This window comes from Musca domestica, unplaced genomic scaffold, assembly GCF_030504385.1.
Source record: "Musca domestica strain aabys unplaced genomic scaffold, Musca_domestica.polishedcontigs.V.1.1 50, whole genome shotgun sequence".
In the NCBI taxonomy this organism is placed as follows: domain Eukaryota; kingdom Metazoa; phylum Arthropoda; class Insecta; order Diptera; family Muscidae; genus Musca; species Musca domestica.
The window spans coordinates 1,032,087-1,050,971 of NW_026712347.1; the positions used below are offsets into that span (position 1 = coordinate 1,032,087).

The window sequence follows — 18,885 nt, forward strand, 5'->3', positions numbered from 1 at the left end:
ACATTCGTAATATGCACTCCACAGGAATGATATTTGGTACCGGATATCAGATGAAGCCCAAAAATAGTTGATTTTAATTTTATTAAAATCTGTTCCGATTTGGATATGCCTCCCATATATATCTTCATCCGATTTCGTTTTAATTATGCATCAAATGGCCAATATCAGCCCAAATGGCATGCATTTTCGTACATAAGACCGAATTCAGTCTAGAAGCTAATACGTCAAATTTGGAGAAACCCGGTTTAGAGATAGCTATAGTTCGTAAAATGCACGATAGAATTAGATAGATTTTGATTTTGTACCAAATATCTAATAGAGCTCTGAAATGCCCTGTATAAACCTTTTTACGAGAGCTCTACTAAATATGCATAGTGGTGTAGGGTATCATATAGTCGGCCCCGCCCGACTTTTGAGCTTTCCTTACTGGTTTTTAGAGTGGAACACTTTTGAATTCAGATATTTTAATATAAAATGTTTTCCTTCGGCTTGGCCGACCTTATTGTTTTTTTACTTTTTTTTTTTTTTTTTTTTTTTGTTAAAATTGTGACCTTTTGAATAGTACGGCATACCGTACACTCAGCCACTGAATGTTTTGTAATTTCATTCTTTGACTCTAAAATAAACCAAATTTTTAATTATTTTCAGGTAACCTTTATTCCATCCACAAAAAAGAATTGTCAATTGTCATTAGCCAAAATCACCATACGAACCTCTCCCAATCCCTGTTTACTTTTTCAATAAAGTGGCAACGGGAGCGGCATAAGCCACTGGAGCGGTGTAAGCTAACGAAGATGTATAAGCTGGAGCACTGTATGCAGTATAGGCGGCAGGAACGGCAGCTGCTGAATATGTGGTATAAGCGGGAGCAGAGTAGGCGGTATAGGCAGGAGCGGCAGCATGGGTGGTATAGCCAGCACTGTAGGTGGTAATGGGAGCAACAACGCCAGCCTGGGCAGCGGCAATGAAGAGAGCCAAGCAGATAAGGAACTACATCGCAGGAAAAAAAAGAGATGGTAAGATTTTTTTTCAAAATATTGAAAATCAATTCCTCGACTTACTTTCATTTTTATTAAGCTTTTGGTTTGTGAGTTACAAATGATAACTGATATGGATTTGGCAACAAGTCTCAGGTTTTTATACTATTTTGAGTTCTGGAATCTGACGTATTTAGAATCAAAGCAACGATATTTAAAAAAAATCTTAAGAGAGAGAGGGAGAATCGCACATTTCTCCTTCTAGAAAAAGATCCATAAATAAAAAAAATAATTATGTATAGTAAAGCTTGGCAAAAAGCAATCCCACTGGCTTTGCGATGACAAAATAAATCCCAAACGAGAAGATTAATAATCTGGAATTTCATCTATGACAAATCTTAAAAAAAAAAAAAAAAAAAACAACTGGCCGTATGTAATACTTCTAAAAATGAAGGCGGATGTGAAGCCACAAATCAGTAGTCCTCAAACTTATTTTGCAATTCTCTTAGCCACAATACGATACGAAGCTGTGCGTGTGTGTTTCTGTGTTATTGACACTAAATTTCTGCAGAATCACCCACATATCGGGGCTGTCATTCAATGATCTGATTTAATTGATAATTGTAATGCCATTTAGCGTGGCCAATGGCTTAGAGGTGCTATGTGTTGTTGTATTGTTGGTTGATATCAACAATTCTCAACTAAAGAACTTTATAGGTCTTGTTGATTTGGTATTGTTTCGTTTTTTGTCTGTTTTTTATTTCTTCTTCCGCAGTTTTCAAATTGTAACGCATATCCAACTTTACAGTATCAATGACAGGGAGCAATTGATTTTCGATTTATTACTCTACCACATTAAGGCTGAATGATATTGTCAAAAATATTTGGAAAAACCTAATAGTCGGCATAATGATAATGATCGGTGTAAAATAATAAGATCTGTGCAAAAAATGAATAAAATAAGTACGCAATTTCAAATTTGCTACTGTTTTTCAAGAAGTGAAAGTCAATTTGCTACTATGATTTTATAGGACATCGAAGATGAGATGAAAATGACAGAATTAATTTTTTACAAAGTATTTTTAAGTCTTAAAATATGAAAGGCGGATGTATACATACAATAATTGTTTATGGTATTAAGAAGAAACCAACGTTGTGGAAATACCCATAAAATTTCAACCGGACTCCAGAAATGATAACATTTTTATAAACTCCACCATACTATGGAAGTCATGTAAGCTTTGCCATTCAATTTGTAATTTCTCGAAATATTCACTTTAAACCCTACAAAGTATTAATATTCATGATAAGCGCAAAATCCTTGTCGATTTAGAGGTTTCCCTCTGTCTGTCCGTTTCTCTATTATAATCACGCTATTTTTCAAACGAATTGAGATAGAAGGCCAACCTATTTGTGTATTTTGTCAGTAGGCAGAAGAAGTTCTTAAATGGGCCATATCGGTATTCAAGATACATTTGTTGGCCAATATCGGTACAAATGACCTAAATTTTGGAACATCCAACCGGTTTCAGTCTAGAAGCATTCGATTTGGGGTTTTAAGTCGATTACCTACGTAATATGTAGTCCACAACATTGATCTTTAGTACCAGATATTAGATACAGGCCCTAAAACTTTGTTAAGATCGGTTCAGATTTGGATATAGCTCCCACATACATCTTTATCCGATTTCAGGTTTATTGTGCACCAAATGGCTAATGGACAGCCCAAATGGACTGAGTTTCGGCAATTCCGACAGAATTCAGTCTAGTAGCAAGTACATCACATTTGGGTAAAACCGGTTCAGATATAGCTATATCTCCCATATATATGTTTCATCCGATTTGATGTTTTAGTCCCTCACACTCGTAATATGCACTCCACAAGAATAATATTTGTTATCAGATACAGCCCAAAATTTTTTTCTTAATTTTTAGCGAAATCGGATAGGATCTGGATTTACCTCCCATATATATCTTTATCCGATTTCAGGTTTATTGTGCGCCAAATGGCTAATATAAGAATATCCTGGAAACAAGTATTTCAAATTTGTTGAAAATCGGTTCAGAAATGGCTATAGCTCACATATTATCGATTTGGAAGAAACATACTTTTTAGTTAGTTAGTAGTTCTTAATAGGTTCTACCTATATTAATGAACATTCCAAGGCATAACACCCAGACAGTCTATGGTATAGCACCCATGTAGCGATACTTCTAAATTTTCACTATATAGATTATTTTAATCATATATTCCATGAAATTGTTTCAATTTTAATACCTCCATACCATAGTATGGAGGGTATATTAAGTTTATCATTCCGTTTGTTACACCTCGATACATAAATTTGACACCCCACAAAGTGTATATATTCTTTATCAGCATACAATTTCATGTCGATTTAGTTATGTTTGTCCGTCTGTCTGTCTGTATGTATGTCCGTCTACAGAAATCACTCTAGTTTCCGGACGAAATGGAGTAGGTCAATAAAGTTTTACTCAGATGTGTGTTAGTTCTGTAAGATCTTTGACATTGAAAATGGGCTATAAAGATTTACGTTTTGGTATAGTCCCCATATAACTGTACCGACAGATTTAAAGTTTTTTGAATCTTCTAGTCACAAGTTTGACTCGAATTTGATGTAAATTTGCTTCAGTTCCCATTATAAAAGAAATATCCTTGCTTAAAGCTCTCAAAATAGGTCCAAATATTGGTATAGTCCCCACACTACTACTACGTCGAGACATTCGGTATTTTAATGATTTGTATCACATTTTTCACCGGAAATTTTTGAAACTCCTAATGTGTACTACAACCTATTACAGAAAATTGCTTATGCAGATCCACGTCTTCATATAGCCCCCATATAACGGTACCTCCCCATATTCGGTATTTTGATGATTTTAGCTATGTTATTCACCGGAATTGTTTCAAATTTCGAATTTGAAGTTCGTAATGAGTGCTACAGCCTGTCACCGTGAACCCAATACCAACATTTCAGGCTTTTAGATCCATCCATTTACTCAAACTCAATTTGTATCAAATTTAGTACAGTTCTTATATTTAGTACATATTTCCGAAACCACCTCCTTATATCAATCCTACTTCCCAAACATAATTCCTATACCAAGTGCCAAAATTTTAGTTTTATCTTTTCACATAAAACCAAATTGTACCAAACTCATTCCTACTTTAGTACACCCATAGCTCGAATTCAGAAAAAAACCAGTAAAGAAAGTCTTAAAGTCGGGCGGGGCCGACGTTTTAATGGGAGAATTCAATCATACACGCCATGATTATAATTATAATTTAAAGTTCAAAGGACTAAATATGCATTTGTATCTTTTAAATTCGGACTTGTATTGCCCATTTGGTGAAAAATTAATTTGAAATCAGATAAAGATATATATGGGAGCTATGTCCAAATCTGAACCGATCTCGATAAAATTTGGCAAAGATATTTCTGAGCTGTATTTGATACATTTCCCTGAATATCGTTGTTACGGAGTGCATATTACGGCTGTGGGTAACAAATACAACAAATCGGATTAACAATATATATGCGAGCTATAGCTATAACTGAACCGAACTTCACCAAATTTGACATACTAGCTTCTAGACTCAATTCGGTCGTATGTGTCAAATTCCATCATATTTGGACAAATATTAGACGTTTGGTGCACGATAAAAAGTAAATCGGACGAAGTTATATATGGGAGCTATGTCCAAATCTCAACGATCACGATAAAACTTAGCAAAGGTATTTCTGAGCTGCATTTGATATATTTTCCCAAATATTGTTGTTACAGGGTGCATATTACGGCTGCGTAGGACAAAAATAACAAATCAGATGAACAATATATATGGGAGCTATTGTTATATGTGAACCGATTTCGATAAAATTTGGCATACTTATTTTCAGGCCTAATTCGTTGTATGTACAAAATTCCATACCATTCGGGATGAACTTAGTCCTTGGGCCAAACAAATGAATAGTGCAAAATTTCATCTGGATCGGGCAATATATGCGAAATGTACTTTGATTACAAAAATGCATGGACAGACGGACGGACGGACATGCATAAATCGACTCAGAATGTGATTCTATGTAGATCATCAAAAGGAACTATGGGTCTATCTCGTTTCCTTTTGCCTGTTACAAACAAATGCACAAAGACATAATACCCTGACCACCTTGTGGTGTAGGGTATATAAACCTTTGACTTTGTTGCAGTTTTTTATTTCACCCTGTATATCTGTATCCAATTGCGGATTTAGTGTGCAATAAATCGCTAATATCAGCACAGATGGACTGAGTTTAGACAATTCCGACTGAATTCATACTAGAAACAAATACTTCAACTTTGGTGAAAATCGGTTAGTATATCTCCCATACATATATATTGCATCCGATTTGGGGTTATATGTCCTCACATGCGTAATATGCACTCGTCAACAACGATATTTGATACCTGGCATCAGATACTGCTCGAAAATATCTCTGCCAAATTTTCGGTTCAGATTTTTATATAGCTTCGATGTATATCTTCAGACGGACAGACGGTCATAACTAGATGGACTCCAAATGTCCTGAAAAAGAAAACGTCCAAAGATATCTGCGATCGAAAATCGTTATTCCTATGAGCTGATCATACTTTTTAAAGTTTGCTGAGCAAATTTCACTAGTAAGAATTTGCAAACTTTTAAAACTTCCTTCCCCACCCTCTTCTTCATATACTAGGGTTTTGAGCTATTAAACAACATCTTGTACCAATTAGTACGGTTTTTTTTAACAAATTATTGGGTCATCTTGCGTACCTATTCTTAATTTCCCATATGAATTAAAAATCTTTAAAATAGGGTGTTTGGTTTGTTTTGTTTTTATTCGTAATCCAAAATCAAGAGTCCAAAAATATTAGCGATCACTTTCATTTCGTTTCGTATTTATACGCATTCCAATCTCAAAGAATTTACTTCTTCTTCAACAAAGAGGTGTAGACGGCTGGGACAGCTGGGGCAACAACAGCAGCGGCTGCTGGAGCGGCAACTACGGCAGCGGCAGAATAGGTGGTGTAGGCTGGGGCAGAGTACACGGAACGGGTGTAGACTGGGGCAGCAGCGGCATAGCTAGTGTAGGCAGGAGCAGCAGCATAAGTGGTGTATGCTGGGGCAGCAGCAGCATAAGTGGTATATGCTGGAGCAGCGGCAGCATAGGTGGTATAAGCAGGAGCTACAACATGAGCGCTAGCAGCGGCGATGAAGAGGGCCAAGCAGACGAGGAACTGTGAAGTGTCCGAAGGATATATTAATTTCAAATGAAATTTGCTAATATTTTCAAAATTTGCCCTAGTTTCTTAAATTTCAAATATAATTTTTGAGTTTGTCAATACTTACTTTCATTTTGATTGATTTGTTGAAGATTGTTCTTTGCAATGGAGCGTAATGAACTGATGTCAATTCAATAAATTTTCGAGGCTTTTATACCAAAAAGAAGTATACAAAGAGTAACTGGGCCATAACCCGCAGCATAGAATTTGTGTGTCATTGTTGTGCGTGGACAGTCTGTCATAGGTACATATGACAGCACACATTGTTGGTAGCGCAATTAACGTCTTTACGCCGCATTACCATGTATTGTGGGCAATTGTTTGAAACAAATAAACGAGTTTTTATTTTCTTGTTTTCTTTGTTGTAAGCATATTTAATAAGCTTATATTGTGCACTGAGTTCCTATTCTTGAACTTGAAGGTATTGATTTTTTTCTCTGGACACCCTAGAATAGGAACTACAATATTTGGTATAAACACAACACCATTGAATTGTTGTTACTGTTGTTCATTCACACTTGCGCCATGAATGGAAATTGTTTAATGGGGGCATTAAACATAATGGCGTTATTGAAATTACATCAATCAAAGCTTTGGGCAAATTGTATGCCATTAAAGTTCATAGGGCTAAATATTATTTTTAATGTAAAATGAATTAAATCGTGGGAATTTCCTGACAAGTTTTAAAGGCGTAGTTTGAAAACCTAAGAATGTTTTGAAATTTTTGAACTTTTCTTAATTATTTTTTTTATACCACGGTAATCAGTAAAATTTTGACATGTTATGACCCTTTACTACATTATTGAAAAGGTCCACCAAAGTCCAAAAAAAAAATGTAGTAAGCGATTTCAACATTAAAACCAGTACGGAAAGCTCAAAAGTCGGGCGGGTCCTACTATATGATACCCTACACCACTATGCATATTAAGTAGAGCTCTCGTAAAAAGGTTTATACAGGCCATTTCAGAGCTCTATGAGATATTTGGTACAAAATCAAAATCTATCTAATTCTATCGTGCATTTTACGAACTATACCTATCTCTGAACCGGGTTTCTCCAAATTTGACGTATTAGCTTCTAATTTCGGTTATGTATGAAAATGCAGGTGATTTGGGCTGATATTGACCATTTAGTGCACATTTAACCCGAAATCGGATGAAGATATATATGAGAGCTATAACCAAATCTGAACCGATTTCGATAAAATTTAAAACAGCTATTCCTGTGCTCCATCTAATTCCTGGTACCAAATATCACGGTTGTGGAGTGAATATTACGAATGTAAGGGACTCAAACACTAAATCGGATGAAACATATATGGTTTCTATATCTGAACCGATTTTCACTAAATTTTATATACTTGCTTCTAGCCTGAATTTGGTCCGACTATAGCTATATTTCGTACTAAAATTCAGTCCATTTGGATTTATATCGGCCATTTGGTGCACAATTAACCCGAAATCGGATGAAGATATATATGGGAGCTATATCCAAATCTGAACCGATTTTGATAAAATTACAAACAGCTATTTCTGGGCTGTATCTTATATCTGGTACCAAATATCATTCTTGTGGAGTGCATATTACGAATGTGAGAGGCTTAAACACCAAATCGGATAAAACATATATATGGGAGCTATAGCTGTTTCTGAACCGATTTTCTCCAAATTTGTTGTATTTGCTTTAAGGCTAATATCGGTCACATGTGCCAAAATTCGGGCCATTTGGGCTGACCCGAAATCGGATGAAGATATATATGGGAGCTATATCCAAATCTGAACCGATTTTAAAACAGCTATTTCTGTGCTCCATCTAATACCTGGTACCAAATATCACGGTTGTGGAGTGTATAGTAGGAATGTGAGGGACTTAAAGATCAAATCGGATGAAAGATATGTATGGGAGCTATAGCTATATCTGAACCGATTTTCTCCAAATTTGATATACTTGCTTCTAGGCCAAACTCGGTTGGGTGTGCCAAAATTCATTTTAAAATTCACATTTGGTGCACATTTAACCCGAAATCGGATGAAGATATATTGGAGCTATATCTAAATTTGATCCGATTCTCACCAATTTCAATAGGGTTCGTAATTGGGCCAAAAAAATATTGTTTGGAAAATTTCATCTCAATCCGATAATAAATGCGACCTGCATTTTGTTCACAAGAATATATGGACAGACGGACGGACAGACGGACTGACATGCATAAATCGACTCAGAAAGTGATTCTATGAAGGTTCTCAAAAGTAACTATGGGTCTACCTCGTTTCCTTCTCCATGTAACAAACAAATGCACAAAGACATAATACCCTTACCACTATGTGGTGTAGGGTATAAATATAACATTTGAGACCAAAACAAACTAGAAAATGTCAGTCGTTTTTTCCAAAGATATATTACTTTAGCATATGACCACTTGTTTATGTAAATTGGGGACGTAGCAAAATATTGGACCTACATATCCCAATATTACATAAGACCTAATATGACTACGGACAATTATTTCGCATTTCATGAAAGATATTATTGAAGGAGTTATTATTATTAACAAATAAAAACAAGTAAGTAACGACTATAGTCGTGCGGGGCCGACCATGTGATACCCTACAACACTACAATATGTTAGAAGACCCCTTATGTCCGGTTTTTATGGTCAATTTTACGGCTAAATATAATCCAATGGTCATCCAAAATGCCAGAATTCTTCCCTGCGCTTAACCACCTTCTCAGGCGTGTCGATTGGCATCAATTGTGTGATCTGGAATTTTGTTCTGTTCTTGGTTCATTTGAACCCCTAAATATTTTGCGACCATCTCCAAAAGAAAAGGCCCTTCTGTATCTCCAAATTTAGACTCATCTATATGATTTGCTTGTCTACGATATTTGGTTATATTCGTCAACGAAATCAGCATAAAAAGCCAGAAGTTCGTCTATTGTGTATTTCGGATATCGCCTGTAATTAATGTTGGCTTTTTTCACACAAAAGTAGTGGTCCATTCTGTCCACTGTCTTAAATTCTAACTTCATGCGAGATTTCGTGCCTTTGGGTTTCTATTTGTGACCTTTATAACGGCTGCAAAACCAGGAACATTTTGAGTAGCTAGTCTATTTCAACCCTTAAATATATTGCGGGCATCTTTGAAAACAATAGGCCTAGCCCTTCTGAGCCTAACCCTACTCTTTTCGTGTGGATCGGACGATAATTGAAATCTGTATATAATAGTCCTAACCTGTGTTGTAAGGTGAAAAAATATCACAAAATTTACACTTCAATATTTTAAGTCAAATTGAAAAAATCGCATGCGATAAAAAAAATATGAAAAAATAAAATAAATATCACAAAATACTACAAAATCTATATTATCATGATTATATGCATATTTTTATGCGATTTTTTAGATTTTATTCTTTTATACCAAGAAGGCATTCTGAATTGACAAAATTTGTCAAAATCGGTCCAGCCCTTCTTGAGATTCTAACTAACATCCCCTTCCTTTGTATATACACATTGTATATATTTCGCTATATATATCCGATATTTTTACTATCGGAAAATTTGACTTTTATTTATCACAAATGCTATGGTCTATTTCAACCACTAAATATAACCCGATGACCATCAAAATTGGAAGGCTTCTGCCCAGCATTCTCAATTTCGTGAAAATCGGGTCATAATTGCGACCTGTAGAGTGATTACAAATTAACATGGACAGACGGACAGATGGACGGACGGACATACATACGACTCAGCTCGGCGAGATAGGAAGGTCCATATATAATTTCCTATGTGGGATACCAATATTTCGAGGTGTTACATAATTTTTGGACCAATCAAACTTATAATACCCACAACACATAGTGTTGTAGGGTATAAAAAGAGTTAATTCCAGACAAATCCATTGAAAAATGTGACCAAATTATAAAAATAACGAACATCGACAGCTACAGTATTCCAATTCCATTTAAAACTGTGGCTACAATCAATAAAATACCGAATATCGGAAGGTACCGTTATATAAGGACTATACAATATCGTGGGTCGATATAGCCCATCTTCGAACTTGTCCTGCCTGCAGACAAAAAAAAAACTGATCTGTGCAAAATGTTATCATCCCACCGTAATTCGTTTTGACTCTAGCGTGATTCGTTTTAGAATATTATGCTGATTAGGAATATATATACTTCATAGGGTACAAAATAAATATTTTGGGGAGTTTTTAAGTTTTAATAGAGTCCAATCTCCCTCTTCGATTGTCAACTGTATTTTGTTTTCGGCGAGAAAAGAAAGAACAACCTTATCCTTTGGATGTAGTTTCAATTCTCGATCCGGCTTGAGGATCAATGTTATAGTGAGAAAAGAGTCCAATCTCCCTCTTCGATTGTCAACTCTATTCTCTATTTGGGATGAGAAAAGAGATTTCCAGTGCACAATGTGCCAGAGATTTCCAGTGCAAAATCTCCGGATACCAATCCGTTGGACTATTGTGTCTGGAGTATTTTGGAAACCAAGGTTGGCACTAAAAAATACCAAAGTGTCGATGACCTCAAGCAAGCGCTTTGCCGGTAATGGGCCAGAATACCGCAGAGCAACATTTGGGCAGCGTGTGACGGTTTCATTGGCCGTATGCCATAATTCGTGCTAAAGGTGACCAGTTCGAAAAAATCTAAACTTATTCTAAAATTTGATGCTATTTCCGACAATTTTTGCTTTCGTTCAATAAAATTTAAATAAAATGTAAAAAATGTGGCGTTTGATTTTGTTGCAGGTTTTTTACCTCACCTTGTATAGGAAAAGTTATAAAAAAAATTATATTTACATGAAAGCATCTATCGATATAAAATTCGTTAATTACATTTCGAATTTCAACTAATATTTCAAAATATTCTCTTTTTGTTTTTATCCTTAAATACTTTTTTAAATAAATGTATGACAAACACAATATCTAATTTAGGTTTTTTTTCCTTTATTTATTTCTTTTTTTCTAGCAGCAATCAGTCATTTGAAACCAATTCGGTCAAGCAAAGGATCATTTTCATTACATCGTTCCAATTTCAAAACATTTACTTCTTCTTCAACAAAGTGGTGTAGACTGCGGGAGCAGCTGGAGCAACAACGGCGGCAGCAGGAGCTGACACTACAGCTGGTGCCGAATAGGTTGTATAGGCAGCGGGAGCAGAGTACAACGAGCGGGTGTATACTGGAGCAGCAGCAGCGGCAGCATAAGTGGTGTAGGCAGGGTGGGCAGCAGCATAAGTAGTATAGGCTGGGGCAGCTGCAGCATAAGTGGTATAAGCTGGAGCAGCAGCGGCATATGTTGTATAAGCTGGAGCAGCAGCAGCATAAGTGGTCACTGGAGCCACAACATGAGCGCTAGCAGCAGCAACGAAGAGAGCCAAACAGATAATGAACTGAAAAGGCAATGATAACACAACAATTAGAATTAATCCTCATATGCACTTTTCAATGTCCTTTCTGAACAGGTACTTACTTTCATTTTGAGTTGTTTTTTGTTTTGTTGAAGTTGGTTCTTTGCAATGAAGCGTAATGAACTGATATCTGTTGACAAATTCATCATTGCTTTTATAGCAATTTTGTTTGTGAGTTATTATTTGAGTTTTTTTGTTGCTAATATTGATACGATTAAGGTACAGACATAACAATGCCTAGAGCAATGGACCAGTTTTTGACGTACATACAAGAATAAGCTTATGCCAATCAATCTGTCTCGCATGTTCCCTTAAATGGTAGAAGAAATTCTATCAAGATTTTTGGATTTTTTTTTGTGAGTGGGTTGGTTATTTTTAGACTCCGGATATTCCTGATTCCAATAAGTGGATTATAGTGATAATCAATTTTACCTGGTGAATACAAAAATTCCTGTGAAATTATTGTGCCAACTGTTTTGAACACTACAACAAATTGTGATCGCATGTTGTCATGTCATGTCATAATTTACTCTAGCTGTGACTTTCTTGGTGAGTATATGGTGAACCTATATAGGTGAGCTTTCGTGAACCTCTATAGGTGAGCTCTCGTGAACCTCTATAGGTAAGCTCTCATGAACCTCTATAGGTGAGCTCTCATGAACCTCTATAGGAGAGCTCTCGTGAACCTCTATAGGTGAGCTCTCATGAACCTCTATAGGTGAGCTCTCGTGAACCTCTATAGGTGAGCTCTCGTGAACCTCTATAGGTGAGCTCTCGTTACCTCTATAGGTGAGCTCTCGTTACCTCTATAGGTGAGCTCTCGTGACCTCTATAGGTGAGCTCTCGTGAACCTCTATAGGTGAGCTCTCATGAACCTCTATAGGTGAACTCTGTCGAACCTCTATAGGTGAACTCTGGCGAGCCTCTATAGGTAACCTTTATAACTGAACTCTGGTGGAACTCTATAGCTGAGCTCTGGTGGAACTCTATAGCTGAGCTCTGGTTAAATTCTACAACTGAGCTCTTGTTAAATTCTACAGGTGAGCTGGTGGCGAACCTCTATAGGTGAGCTCACGTGGTGAACCTCTATAGGTGAGCTCACGTGGTGAACCTCTATAGGTGAGCTCACGTGGTGAACCTCTATAGGTGAGCTCACGTGGTGAACCTCTATAGGTGAGCTCACGTGGTGAACCTCTATAGGTGAGCTCACGCGGTGAACCTCTATAGGTGAGCTCACGTGGTGATTTGTTTGTAACAGGGAGAAGGAAGCGAAATAGACCCATAGTTCCTTTTGAAGATCTTCATAGAATCACTATCTGAGTAGGTTTATGCATGTCAGTCCGTCCATCTGTCAATGTATTCCTGTGAACTAAATGCAGGTAGGATTTATTATCAGATTTAGATGAAATTAGCCAAACAATATTTGTTTGGCCCAAGGACGAAACCTATTGAAATTGGTGAAAGTCGGTTCAAATTTAAATATAACTTCCATATATATCTTCAACCGATTTCAGGTTAATTTGCACCAAATGGCCAAATGACCTGAATTTTGGCACATCCGACCGAATTCAGTCTAGAAGCAAGAACATCTAATTTGGTGAAATCGCGATTTATCTACCGCTCCCATGTATGATTTATCCGATTTGGGGTTTTAAGTCCCTCACATGCGTAATATGCCCTCCACAGCAATGATGTTTAGTACCAGATATCAGATACAGCTCAGAAAAAAAACCAAAAATTTTGTCAAGATCGGTTCAGATTGGGACATAACTCCCATATATATCCTTCTCCTTCTCAGGATTTTTGTGTATCAAATGGCTAACATCAGCTCAAATAGACTGCATTTTGGCACTTCCAACGGAATTCAGCCTAAAAGCAAGTGTTTCAAATTTTGATAGTAATCGGTTCAGATATAGCTATAGCTCCCATATATATTTTTCCTCCGATTTGGCGTTAAAGTCCCTCACATGCGTAATATGCACTCCACAACAAGGAAATTTGATACCAGAAATCAAATACAGCTCGGAAACACATCTGCCAAACTTTTTTCGAGATTGGTTCAGATTTTTATACATAGCTATGATATACATTTTCATCCGATTATACGGTTATTGCTCACCACATCAGCCCAAATTGGATTGATTTTTTCAAATTCAACCGAATTTTTCCATGAAACTGGGTCCGGTATATCTATCAAATTGGATAGTTTTTTTTTCAAATTCCACCGAATTTTACAATTTGGTGAAACTCGGTGTGGTATATGTGTTGCTCCAATAACTGTTTTTAATATATTTCTTATCGAAGTCACATCATGCACTATACAGCAATGTTATTTGGTACTAGAGGTACACAAGCCTATGCCAAATTTGTTGAAAATCGATTCAGAGTTGGATATAGTTCCAAGTCGTAATCACTCTAAAGCCATAATACGCATTCAAATAAGGTTCATAGTCGGTATTATCTACTTGACATAAATTCCCAATATAAACTTTTTTGTCATGGGATGTCTACTAAATAGGCATAGTGTTGTAGGGTATCATATAGTTGGCCCCGACCGACTATTGACCTTTCCTAACTGGGTTTAAAATTAAATTACGCAAGAATGTTTGGCTTCGTCATACAATGCTAAATAACAAATTTCAGAATTCCAGTTCCAACAATACAATATTTAGTACTTTTTACAATCTTTTTAAAACAAATTTCCCAAAGAAGTATTTCTTCTGATACCTCGAACCTATATCGACCTGCATGCGAACTTTCAAGATTCTAATTCTAAAAGTATAGAATGCAACACCAAAACGCAATTTTTAGTCCTTCTTGTACCATACAACACTATGTGTTGGGGGCATTATAGTTTGATTGGGCCAAAAATATATGTATATATGTCCGTCCGTTCGTCTGTCCATGTTAATTTGTAATCACGCTACAGGTCGCAATTATGGCCCGATTCGAAATTGAAAATGGAGTTGGGGATAGGGTCAGAATAATAGCCTATTGTTTTTGGAGATGATCGAAAATATTTAGGGGTTGAAATGGGCCAAAATCAGAAAAACAGAAAGTTATTATATACAGGTTGCAATTATCGTAGGATCTCTCATGAAATTTAGCATTGGGGTCCGAAGTAAAACCCATTGTTTTTGAAGATGTACATTTAGGGGTTCAAATGGACCAAGAAATTAAATTCTTTTTTATTTTGCAGTCGATGTACAGGTCACAATTGAAAACCGATCCATACGGAATTTTGCACGAGAAGAGGCAGAATTTTGGATGACCAGCGTAAATATTCGGCAAATGCCCCCTATCAAAAAGCACTAATGAAGAACTTCAAAAAGCAGTCGCTCAATTTTTAGAATACACCACGCTTGCTCTTTGTTTTGGTATTTTCTTTGCCCAGATGAAAGGACTGAACTTCCGATCTTCTAATTGGTAGTCACGCATACCATGTGCTCCGTTACCATTACGAACAGTACTCATCGTTAACGACAAGTTGACAAACTCTTCGTATTTTCTCATTCGAATAAGCGACCTTTAATTTCGAAGGTAGACGTGTACAACCTGGTAATTTTGCCTTGTAAATTTTATATGAATAACTCCGTATTCGCTTACTGCTACTTCAATTTTCTCAAATAGTATTTTTGGGAAAAAATAGGTTATAGAAAAAATTCAAATTATTTTTTCAACATTTTTATTTTACTTTTCAATATTTTGGTCACATAGGCCAAATTTGAGGGATCACTTTCATTTAATTGTTCCAATTTCAAAGCATCTACTTCTTCTTCAACAAAGTGGTGTAGACAGCGGGGGCAGCTGGTGCCACCACGGCGGCAGCAGGAGCTGACACTACAGCTGGTGCCGAATAGGTGGTATAGGCAGCGGGAGCAGAGTACACTGAACGTGTGTACACTGGAGCAGCGGCAGCATAGGTGGTGTAGGCAGGGTGGGCAGCAGCATAAGTAGTAGTAGTATAGGCTGGAGCAGCTGCAGAATAAGTGGTATAAGCTGGGGCTGCAGCAGCATAAGTGGTGTAAGCTGGAGCAGCAGCAGCATAAGTGGTCACTGGAGCCACGACATGAGCGCTAGCAGCAGCTACGAAGAGAGCCAAGCAGATAAGGAACTGTAAAGAGCATTTTTATTTCTATTAGTAATAATCCTGGTTAGTGTTGGCTGCAGATCCTTGAGCAGGTACTTACTTTCATTTTGAGTAGGGTTTTTTTTTTTGAAGTTGGTTCTTTGCAATGGAGCGTAATGAACTGATGTCTATTGTCATAATTGTGGAAGCTTTTATACACAGCAGTTGATATTTTCCGTTTGAGTCTATGAATTAATGTTCTTAAGAATGATATGAACTGACGTCAAATGAATAAAACAAGTTCTTCTGTTATACATGAATTGTGTTAGATCTTTCATTGTTATCAGTTTTCTTCTTTCCGTTGTTAATTCATAAAATGAGGCTTACCAGCAAATAAGGAATAAAAAGATTCATAATTTTTACAAAAATAAACATAAACTAGGAAAAAGAATGGCAATTTTAGATCCCAAAAAGAGTATGAAAAGTATGTTGATGTATGTAGGTATACATTTGGAAATTGTTACACTATACTTTTATGAACTCTTATCTCCAGATACCAAAAAATTATATATAATTTATTAGAGATATTTTCGCTGAGCTATCGGCGAAAACGAAGAAGTATCCAAGACTTTCCACGGAAAAGAATGATTTTTGTAGACAAACTAAAAACGGGTTAGAGTACATTTTGAAACCAATTGCCAATTTTCTATACAGGGTGAGATGAAAAAACTGCAACCAACTTCATACTGGTGTCATTTCCAAGCCACTCTCCCGACAGCGGTTAAAATGACAGCTCATTATATTGTTTGCAAGCGTACAAAAGCATTTTGGTAAGAATTTTCAAGAAAAAAGTTCATGATGGATATTGTGATTTCTTCATACTTGGCTGAAAAACCACAAGTGGCTATCATTAGAGCATTCCAGCATTTAAATGTGAGTAAATCTTTTGTGTCTCGTACCATCACTCGTTACCGTGATACTGGTAGCGTAGCCCAACGTCAAGGAAGTGGACTGAAGAAAACATCAACATCAGCAGAAAAGGTTCGAAAAGTAAAGAAGCGACTTGATCGAAACCCGCATCGTAGTGGACGAAAAAGTGGCTCGTGAGCTGAACATATCGCAATATTCCATTCGGCAAATATTGAAAAATGAACTCGGGGTGAAGCCATTGAAATTCCAAAAATTGCAATAACTTACACCGCAACAGAAAGAAAATAGATTCAAAAGAGCTAAAGAGTTGCTTCACTTGGCCGAAAGTGGTGAACAGCCGAATTTGGTTTTCTCCGATGAGAAAACATTCGTTGTCCTGCAGTTTGTAAACAAACAAAATGATCGTGTTTACAAAAAAATACCAATGTGTCAATCACCTCTAGCAAGCGGTTCCCCTTGAAAGGGCCAAAATACAGCAGAGCAACATTCGGGCGTTTGACGGTTTCATTGGCCGTTTAAAGGCCATAATTCGTGCCAAAGGTGAACAATTCGAAATCTAAACTTATTCTAAAATTTGATGCTAATTCCGACATTTTGTGCTTTCATTCGATAAGATTTAAAAAAAATTAAAAATTATGGCGTTTTTTTATCTCACCCTGTATTTTTAATTTGCACATTTTTTATTGTAACCATACTAGAATATTTAAAGTGTGTTGGCAGTTTTAGTCACAATTTTAAACCGAATTCACTGTAAACATGCTTTCAGAACAGTACATATATGTCCAAGTTTTGGTACGTGTCCCATATAAATGTACCTCTCTATATTCGGTATTTCGATTTAGATAATTTTAGCCACATAATTTAACCGAATTATCTGAAAATTTATATTTGGAATTTCGCCTCTTTCTGAATATAATCTGCTATGTAGCTCCTAGGTTTGGTATAGGCCCCATATAATCGGAATGTTTCCAAATTGAAGTTCAAAATGAGAACTACCAACTGAGCACTAACTGCCCACAGCAAATAAACATTTTTATGGGGTAGTGATGATAGCTTTTGAATGCGTATTATGACTTTAAGGCAGACATAATTTAAAGCCGAACGGAACTTATATATGGAAGTAAGTACTTCTCTTAACCGAATTCTACTAAATTTGACAGAATGAGACGATATTCATCAAAATACATCTTATCTTATGCACAATAAACGTGAAATCGAATAAATATTTATATGGGAGCTATTTCCAAATCTAAACGAATCTCTATAGAATAGAGAGGCATTTCTATGGTGTATCTGATTGCTTGCACCAAATATCGTTGTTGTAGAGAGCATTTTACGGGCTAAATTTTGACCGATTACCTCAAACTTCGTCCTTGGACCAAACAAATGATGTGTGCAAAATAGCATATAAATGAGACATCTACTTTGTTTACAAAAATACATGGACAGACGGACGGACAGCCGAACGAATATGCATAAATCTACTCACACTGTGATTCTGTGCAGATCACCAAAGGGAAATATGCATCTATATCGCTTCCTTAGTAAATTTTTGCTCAATTTCGATCGCTTCGGATTCCGCTCTAATTTTTAAAACAGGAGTAACCCCCATTGAACCAAAGAGTGTTGAGTTAATGTGGTATAAAAATTTCATTCTAGAGTAAAATAAGGCAAATTTGTGTTTTTTCATATTTTAAAATTTTATCGCTTTCAAAACAGGTTTTCAAAGATGATGGATAATTTTACAACTCCCAATTATTATTTCGAGTCATTACAATTTTTTGCCATAAGCGATATAGGAATATACTCTAATTATCACATTGTTGCGCTACTTATTACCAAATATCAGGGTTCAAAGAATGTTTTTTTTTGTCGTTTTGACAGCAGACGCGAGACGCTAACCATACAAAATTTCGTGGTAATTTTATGGAAATTCAAAACAATATTCGAAAATTTATTTTCCGTATTTATTTTGCATCAATTAAAAGGTCAGAAGTTTCCTTTTCATGTATTTGTGAGGCCACTTTCAGAACTAAAATTTCCGCGGTGGAATGAAAATTTTGGTATTTTTCAGACAAAAGTATTGTTGTCATTTCACCGTCTAAATATTAGCCGATAATCATCCTAAACTCTAACCTCATGCTAAATTTCTGC

General features: G+C 36.2%; 4 protein-coding genes across 4 annotated transcripts; all 4 read right to left on the reverse strand.

The window, feature by feature from the left end:
- Positions 1-641: 641 nt before the first annotated feature.
- On the reverse strand, positions 642-1,107 carry LOC101890604 (vitelline membrane protein Vm26Ab). Its single transcript, XM_020037374.2, has 2 exons — positions 1,062-1,107; positions 642-990 (listed from the first exon to the last, which is right to left on the reverse strand). The coding sequence occupies exons 1-2, from the start codon at positions 1,065-1,067 to the stop codon at positions 730-732; spliced, it is 267 nt and encodes an 88-aa protein (XP_019892933.1). The 5' UTR covers positions 1,068-1,107; the 3' UTR covers positions 642-729.
- A 4,732-nt stretch (positions 1,108-5,839) lies between these two features.
- Positions 5,840-6,437, reverse strand: LOC101891472 (cuticle protein LPCP-23). The gene is made up of 2 exons (XM_005185252.4): positions 6,370-6,437; positions 5,840-6,257 (listed from the first exon to the last, which is right to left on the reverse strand). Exons 1-2 carry the CDS (start codon positions 6,373-6,375, stop codon positions 5,946-5,948), a joined length of 318 nt encoding a protein of 105 aa, XP_005185309.1. The 5' UTR covers positions 6,376-6,437; the 3' UTR covers positions 5,840-5,945.
- Positions 6,438-11,233: 4,796 nt separating this feature from the next.
- On the reverse strand, positions 11,234-11,902 carry LOC131805347 (pupal cuticle protein G1A-like). The gene is made up of 2 exons (XM_059128444.1): positions 11,795-11,902; positions 11,234-11,714 (listed from the first exon to the last, which is right to left on the reverse strand). The coding sequence occupies exons 1-2, from the start codon at positions 11,879-11,881 to the stop codon at positions 11,367-11,369; spliced, it is 435 nt and encodes a 144-aa protein (XP_058984427.1). The 5' UTR covers positions 11,882-11,902; the 3' UTR covers positions 11,234-11,366.
- Positions 11,903-15,478: 3,576 nt separating this feature from the next.
- LOC131805365 (pupal cuticle protein G1A-like) lies at positions 15,479-15,967 on the reverse strand. Its single transcript, XM_059128478.1, has 2 exons — positions 15,923-15,967; positions 15,479-15,846 (listed from the first exon to the last, which is right to left on the reverse strand). Exons 1-2 carry the CDS (start codon positions 15,926-15,928, stop codon positions 15,499-15,501), a joined length of 354 nt encoding a protein of 117 aa, XP_058984461.1. The 5' UTR covers positions 15,929-15,967; the 3' UTR covers positions 15,479-15,498.
- Positions 15,968-18,885: the final 2,918 nt, after the last annotated feature.

Coding starts and splice junctions, on each gene's coding strand:
- LOC131805347 (XM_059128444.1), bottom strand. CDS start 11,881: ATGATGAATTTGTCAACAGATATCAGTTCATTACGCTTCATTGCAAAG. Junction 11,715..11,794: donor AAAAACAACTCAAAATGAAA/GTAAGTACCTGT, acceptor TTGCCTTTTCAG/TTCATTATCTGTTTGGCTCT.